Source organism: Scophthalmus maximus, chromosome 10 (assembly GCF_022379125.1).
Source record: "Scophthalmus maximus strain ysfricsl-2021 chromosome 10, ASM2237912v1, whole genome shotgun sequence".
Lineage (NCBI taxonomy): Eukaryota > Metazoa > Chordata > Actinopteri > Pleuronectiformes > Scophthalmidae > Scophthalmus > Scophthalmus maximus.
Window position 1 is genome coordinate 17,825,068 of NC_061524.1, and position 7,954 is coordinate 17,833,021.

The 7,954-nt window shown below is 42.1% G+C and overlaps 1 protein-coding gene across 1 annotated transcript in view; it reads right to left on the minus strand.

The window, feature by feature from the left end:
* LOC118284189 (VPS10 domain-containing receptor SorCS1-like) overlaps positions 1 to 7,585 on the minus strand; it is a 45,529-nt gene extending 37,944 nt beyond the window's left edge. The window contains exon 1 of the mRNA XM_047335327.1: positions 6,628 to 7,585. Within this exon, the coding sequence (XP_047191283.1) occupies positions 6,628 to 7,320 (693 nt within the window). The 5' untranslated portion in view covers positions 7,321 to 7,585. The remainder of the gene's footprint in view (positions 1 to 6,627) is intronic.
* Positions 7,586 to 7,954: the final 369 nt, after the last annotated feature.

The following is a 7,954-nucleotide window of genomic DNA, read 5'->3' on the forward strand; positions in this document are numbered from 1 at the left end:
TGAGCTCTCGTAAATTTCCTCAACTTCACTCCGTAGCTACTCCATAGCGGTACTCACGTCGTTGCTTCCTGAGTCGCGGAGGGATACGGACCTGTGCAAACTCATTTAATGTCATAGCCCTGGTATACGCTCAGTATACCAGGGCTGTGAACCAATCATATTGCTTGATTTGAGCTCCCCGTTTTTTAATTTTGGAGAATATTTCAAGCCATACGTTTACTGTAACTCTTTTTCATTCCCTAATAATAAATATTTTCCACAGGCTACTTTTACAACCTAAATTGCATTTGACATTGTTGAAAACTGTTATATGATGCACAAAACTCACATTGAGGATGATTTTAACAAGTCACCCATCTTCATTGTAAAACTCTTTAATAGTTAACTTTACACAGAGAGTTTGGACAGAACAATTTCTAACATCCATTACTCCCCCAGCACAATGACTGAGAATTGACAGAATCAAAATAAAGTCTTGTAAATTACATCTTGAAAGGAGCAACATTTATCTTTTCCTTCATCCTGGAATAACCTGTATGATGTTTGAGCTTTAAAATGATCATTTACTTCTGTTTCCCTCAGACAAAGGACACTGGCACTCAAAAACAGAAATGTCTCTGGAAGTATTATTTCTCAAGCATGTGTAGTCGAGGTATGGCAGCCTTTCGCTCTTCACAGGACAGTGGAGATTAATAATTGAATAAAACTGAATAATTTCAGTGGAATGGGATGGATGTCTGCAGTGAATGGACAGAGGATGCACTGACAGCTAGTTCATCTCATGGTACTCAGACTTTCATTCTAATGCAACATGCAGATCCACGATCATTGGACTGCACCATATTGCACCTCTCCCCTGCACAATGTCATCAGATCCAAACATGGCCATTTTCCTTTTCATCGTCCACAGTATTGTAAATAGTGCTTTCGAAAAATAATGAAGGTAATTTTTATAATGGATACATTTAAATGCCTTTTTAACAGACAGTTTTTTTCTCATAGTCTGTGGAAAAAAATCCATCTAATTTGTCAACAAAATGAAATAAGTGTTTTGAAACTTGCTTCATCCAATGTTCATGTTTTTGTTCTGGAAATGTTATCAAAGTCGCACACATTTAATTAAATAATAAATAGATAATTTTCAGAAAACATGAAAAAAATTATTTAAAGGATCAGTGCATATAATTAGGTGGCATCTAGCTGTGAAGTTGAATACACTGTACAACCAACTGAACACCCCTCCCCTCCTGAGCATGTAGGAGAGGCTACGGTGGCCATAAAGTAACGTCAAAATGCAAAAAGCCTTGTTTGGTTAGTCTGTTCTGGGCTACTGTAGAAGCATGGCCTTCTTGATGCAGATCCTGATGAACGCATTGTGTACATACATAAGGGGGTAATTACGGTGGCCCTGAAGTGCAAACCACAATAACAACTCACACAACACTACAGCAATTCACCACAACACAACAGTAACTCACACAACACGACAGCAATTCACTACAACACAACAGCAACTCACACAACACTACAGCAATTCACCACAACACAACAGCAACTCACACAACACTACAGCAATTCACCACAACATGACAGCTACTCACACAACACAGCAGCAAAGGTGAAGTTAGTTTTTTTATTCAACTTGTAACTAACTTCACCGCAGTTTGGAACCGCTCGCTTGCTAGACGTCCCGGGCCGGTGTTATGGTGTGACTATCATGAACATAATGGAGTGATAACGCAGTGAGGGCAATACATATTGTAGCTCCTATCTTTATATGTTTCTCTTTACACAGTACCTTTCCCCTTTACTGCCGATGAAGAAACAGTGAATGTTGACTTGCATTGTTTCAGTCTCACCAATGCTGTTGTGTGATTTGCTGTTGTGTTGTGGTGATTTGCTCTTGTGTTGTGGTGATTTGCTCTTGTGTTGTGTGAGTTGCTGTTGTGTTGTGGTGAATTGCTGTCGTGATGTGTGAGTTGCTGTTGTGGTGAATTGCTGTCGTGTTGAGTGATTTGCTGTCATGTTGTGTGAGTTGCTGTTGCGTTGTGGTGAATTGCTGTCGTGTTGTGTGATTTGCTGTTGTGTTGTGTGAGTTGCTGTTGTGGTGAATTGCTGTCATGTTGTGTGATTTGCTGTTGTGGTTTGCACTTTAGGGCCACCGTAGGTCATTCTAAGGTAATGACTACCCAACAGCTTTTCAAACTTCAGGTAATTATACACTAATTAAAACATAATCATGACTATCACATTCTACTTCTGCCAATAGATCCCCCTAAATCCGGCACACTGGACCTTGAATGAAAATAATGAACTGGGTCATGATGATATTGAGATATTACAATGTTCACCTGTAGAGCCTTAGCTTCCCAATAGTAGAAATCTCTTAACTGGAGATGGGAAAAGTCAACAAAGGCTCCAAACGCGGACGTTTAATAGTGAAGACCAGAGCTGGTTTAGCCCTTTAGCCAGCAAGTACTCCAACCTAATCAACCATTGTTGTTCCTACCCTCTGACACAACCCACTAGAAGTTGTGGACTGGCACTGTGTTTTGCTGACCTATCAAAAAAGTGCCCCTAACATGGACTTTACGATTATGTCACCAGACTTCTTCCTCCACCCGGACCCAGGGTGAGTCCGAGTGAGCAACTCAATACGATAAAGCCTCTGTCTTTTGTTTGACATCTAGTGCCAGATATTCTTAATGCATAGTTTCGATCTGTCGTTAGCGTTGTTAGCATCCCTTAGCCAAATCTGATTTGACAAATTTCTTAGTCGAGCACAGTCCTACTTCAAACTTAAGGCATCTGAACACAATTAGAACAGAAGTACCACAATTAGAATAAAAGTTTTTTTAATTCTGTAAAATGTCAACTGGATATCTCTTCAATAATAGTGTTCTGCTTGTATAGCGTTTATGGCTGTTGTGTTGATGATCAACATTATACACACGACTTTTCTAAAAAGATGGATTAAGTGGAAACAAAATAGGACAGATGTGTTCAAGGTCAAGGGGGGCTGCAGCCTATCCCAGCATGCACTGGGCAGGACAGTCTGACAGCGTCACAGGGCTAACACAGAATGACAAACATATTCACACCTAGTGGCAATCCTGACTTTGTCACCTTACCAGCATGTCTTTGGACTGTGAGAGGAATGTAGAGCACCTGAATAAAACCCATTCGAGCACATGGAACTCATGCCAAACAGGGCCGTCACCTTTTCAATTTCTTTCATTCAAATTGAATCGAAAGACAACCCATGTAGTCTCATCCTAAAACATGTCCTGGTATTAACAGTGTTCTGTTCATTTGCACTAATGTCACAATAGAGTCGAGCAGGCATATAAAATCCATAATAGTACAACAAATTACCACTGCCGAGGAGGTTACGCTTTCATTGCTGTTTGTTTGACTAACTTTCTGCAAGATTACTCGGAAAAAAAAGAAAAAAATCTATTAAATTTTGTGCAGAGGTGGGGCATGACCCAACAAGGAACCCATTATATTTTGGAGTGGAACTGGATAAACCGGCGGATCCAGGAAAAACATTTTTTCACTTACTTTAACATGGCGAGATGGTCGAGGTAAACGTTCTCTGAGTGGCCGTCTAATTTTAGAACTGAGTTTAATTTCTGTTTTCTCTTTCAGTCAGTGCTGTAGGGTGCATCTGTCTTGATGTAATAACTTTACTGGAATTGTCAATCGACAAAATCAGTCAGGGATTTTGTGTCTATTATACATGTTATCAAATCCTTGAAGCGTGTTAATTAATTGCTACAGTTTAATTGTTTACATCCAGGCGGGAGCTCACTAGTTATTGAATTGTTTTATGTAATAGATAATAAGCACAGTAAGGAGTGAATGTGGTAGCAGCACATGGTCCGAGAACTCTTTTGCATTTCCCTTTGTTTTTATGTTGAGTAAAAACCTGAAATGACATTTCAAACTGTGATAATTGGACAAATTGAAGATAAATAAAGAAAGAGCTATGAGATTCACCGACTTGATTTCAGCAGCAAATTAATGACGAAATTGAATCTGAAACAATTATGAGTTCAGACACTGAGTTTCATAGGCTGTATGTACACACTGTCTGCTGTCCTGTAGGCGTAATGTGTGAAACCAATTCTCAGGCCTCAGAATTGGCAACAACCACATCTTAGTAGGCTGCACAGAGAGTTTGGCGTGTGGCCTGCCTGAAAACTTGATTCCATTTACGACAAAGTCACCATGTGAGGACAACTGCCTGCAGTGTCACAACAGAGCAACACTATGCCTCACAAACTGAGTCACATTAACAAGCGAGAGGACATATTGTGAGTGTGGGCATTGTAGGCAGTTCTTGTCACAATTTATATTTACATTGAACAAAATATCTCTCTCCCATTATTCTGCCTGCACAGGGTTGCCTGTTGATGGGACTGGTTGTGTTAAACGTCTCTTAGATCCAGCGTGCACCTACACAGCGGCAGAGGGTGTGGCATGTGGCAGAAGTGGGAACGCACACACGTGGCATTAGAATCAAAAGTGACCGGGGTGAGACTCTGATATAATCCTGGTAAAATGAACCCAAGAATGCTGACTGTTACTAATTAGAAACACAACTTTATAGTATTTCAGACTTTTTATTTATTATGTATGACTTGCTGATCCTTATACTCGAGACCCAGAACACTATCACTAAAAGTTTATTGTGGATGAGCAACAATTCTGAAACCGAGACCGAGACCGAAACCACGATACAAATGAGCACAGTCTCGTATCACGATACTGGATGACAAAACCGCCACAAAAATGTGGCCAAACTATATATTTTGTTAATATTAATTACACATCAAATGAATTCTCTTGTCCACCAACTGCATGTGTCACATAACTATTTCGGTCCAAACGGGGTGGAGTTAAAAGTTCAGCAAGTTTAATTTTCTGCAGATGCATAATAACCCCAAGATAATGAGATTACAGAGTTCCCAAACAGTGTAGTAAATATTTGGTTATTTTCTCCAACCCACACAAAACATGAACCAAACAATGGCTCGGCTGAGTTGCATTGCATGTGAATGTCAATGGTTTGACTCTCTGGGTAATAGGCATAGGTAATAAAGCGAAGATGGATACCACCGTCATGTCTATATGCTTAATATTAAGATAAAGCTAGCAGGTGAGCATAAGAAATGTTAGCTTAGCATAAGAAATGTAAAAAGGGGGAAACAAGTAAGAAATCCAGCATTCAACTGCCCCATAAAAACACAATGACTTCTCTTTGTGCACAGATTATACAGAATAGGACAATACGATTCATTTATATATCCAAAAGATAAAGAAAAAAAAGACTAATCAGCAGATGAATCACCAATGATAGTAATTTTTTTTTTCAGCCCGACAAGGCTATTGCTTTGGCCCCAAGAACAAAAAGATAGCTGCACAACTATCTTGGATCTCTGCCTCCCCAAATCAAGCCCAAGCACCATATGATCAGCATTCTTTCATTTAAAAAATTATTTTCAGCCAGCAAAATCCCCCCAAAACCAACTCATGCTCACATCTCAAGGAGGAAAGACTGTTCCTTTCATTGGTGTCACTGAAATGTCTACTACAAACAATATGAATTCTTCTCCTTGACTCCTGACCCAAAACGATTTTTGTAAAAAGAGTCCGGTTTTAGCTGAAATTGACATGACTCCAAGTATCTTTAAGAATTGATTTTAAAGTCCCATTGCTTGTACATAAAGCACTTAACAGATGAGCATACATGGCAGACTCCCTGATGTTCTAAGTGCCTTCGTGTTCAATCACATCCTCCACTGTGGCTTATTGGGAATTCAGAACCATGGACATGAGACGTTTTCATTTTACTGTTCTCAAACTGTGGAATGCCAGTCCCCCTGGATACAAACAAAATCTTTTTCTGTTGGTTTTCAACTAGTCCTTGAAATGTTTCTCTCTCTCTCTGTATATACAAACACTATTTTTTTTAATTTTGTATTAGTAATATTATTTCCAAATATCTACTGTTTAAGCTGTAAAAAATCACCTCCACCCAACAGTAGCTCGGTGTTCCCAGACATGTAACATCTGATTAACTCTTTTGATCAAGAACTCGGTGTATCAGCCAGTGAGCTGTGCGCCCAACCTTTTAGTGTCTCCACTCATATTTTGAGCAAAGCATAATGCTCGAGAGAGATCAGTGAGGTTTATTGATCTCATTTATTAACTAATGTATGCCCATAGCCAACTGCCAAAAACCGCACAATGTGCCAAACAGTGAATGAATGGAAGAGGGAGCGACAAAGGAACTCAAATGCAGAATATTGAATTTGTATTATTTTGATTTTTCAGACTACCTGCCACATCAGCTAATCAATACAATATCATTAATAGGGTGTGTGTGTGTGTGTGTGTGTGTGTGTGTGTTGGAGAGAGAGAGAGAGAGAGAGACCAGACTGATTTCTTCAAACTGCAAATCTCTAATTGTATCTCTATAAACCTCTTGTCTGCTACATAATTCACAGCATAAACTTCGAGCTTCACATTTTGACCGCACCAGACTGTGTGAGAGAACACCGACCACACTGCGTCAAAAAGCGCTTCGTGCGTAAATCTGGAGCGCGTTCGAAAACTTACGCTGCTGTTCTGCCCGGACCAGTGCACCATCGCCTGGTTATGCGCCGTGTCCCCGCTGAGGGCAAACGTCGAACTTATGAGCCGGAACTCCTCCTGGTCCGAAAACGAAGCCTCGTCCTCGCCCTCGGGTCTGAAACCGGACCAGGTCTCTGCGCTCCTACGCGTCCGTCTCCGACTGACCACATCCTTGTCCTCTTCTGCGGCCACGTCGACCTGCTCCCCGCGCGCTGCATAAAAGCGCCCTGCACGGCCGGTGCTATTTTCGGTTGCGTCCTGAGGAACAGGCACCGACGCGCGAGAAAACCCTTCCGAGTGGGAAAGTTTGTGTTGCTCGCATGACGCGTCCTTCTGGGGGCAACTTGTTTTATTTCCCCATGACCGTGGCGGTACTTTGGAACTTTCTTCGCCCGGGGTCAGTTCCGCAACGTTGTGCTTTCCATCCCCACCGGCGGTGCCTGTGGCGCCCGGGGACTCTTCGTTAAATCCAACGACCTCCTCGTTGGCAGGTGCCTCGCCAAAATTGGCCGGATCCAACGCCGAGAGTTCCCGGGGAAATGCCGTGACGAGAGGCGGCTGGCACGAGGGAATGCACCTCACCTCCGCCTTTGTTCCGCCCAGGATGGAAGTTAGGCTGAAGAGCCAGATCCACTCGTAGAAAATGATAAAAAGACATCGACCGAGGCGCGTCTCCATTCTACGTTAAATCCTGACTCCGGGCGTGTTAGAAACGTACCATGTTCACTCTCGGGCGTCCGTCCGGCATCACCTGGCGACGTGGAGTCCGCGGAGTGCACTGTGGAGAGAGGCGCAGCAGCGCGCGGACAAGTGTTCCAAAGTACTACTGATGCAAACGATGCATCAGAGGAGGAGCTGGAGGCTGCATCCGGCGCGAGAGGGGAGCGGGGCTCGTACCCCCGCATCCACGTCTCAACCTGGATTAGAAAAAAGAAGAAGAAAAACACAACAACTATAGGCATACTCTTAATGAAGTTATATTTCCTCAGAGTGCACATGCTCACTTTGAGATCTTTATTCTGTTTTCGAATCAGCTAGAATAGTGTTAAATGTCTGACCAGCATTTAGGTGACTAACCATGCATTGGATTCAAACAGTCTGCAAGCTCTTCACATGTCAGGGTCCCTGGGGGAAAATCTAGAGACATTATTGGGTCTGCCTCTGGTTGTCTTTGTGTGGCAATGTTCCCGACAGGGGGCTTTATGGGAGACACAATGAGGCTTTGCATTTCCATTACTGCAGGCCTAAGTAATCAATTAACGGAAACTCCGGCATTCACTGTCAATTATGCCGTGTACAGGTAATGGCTCTG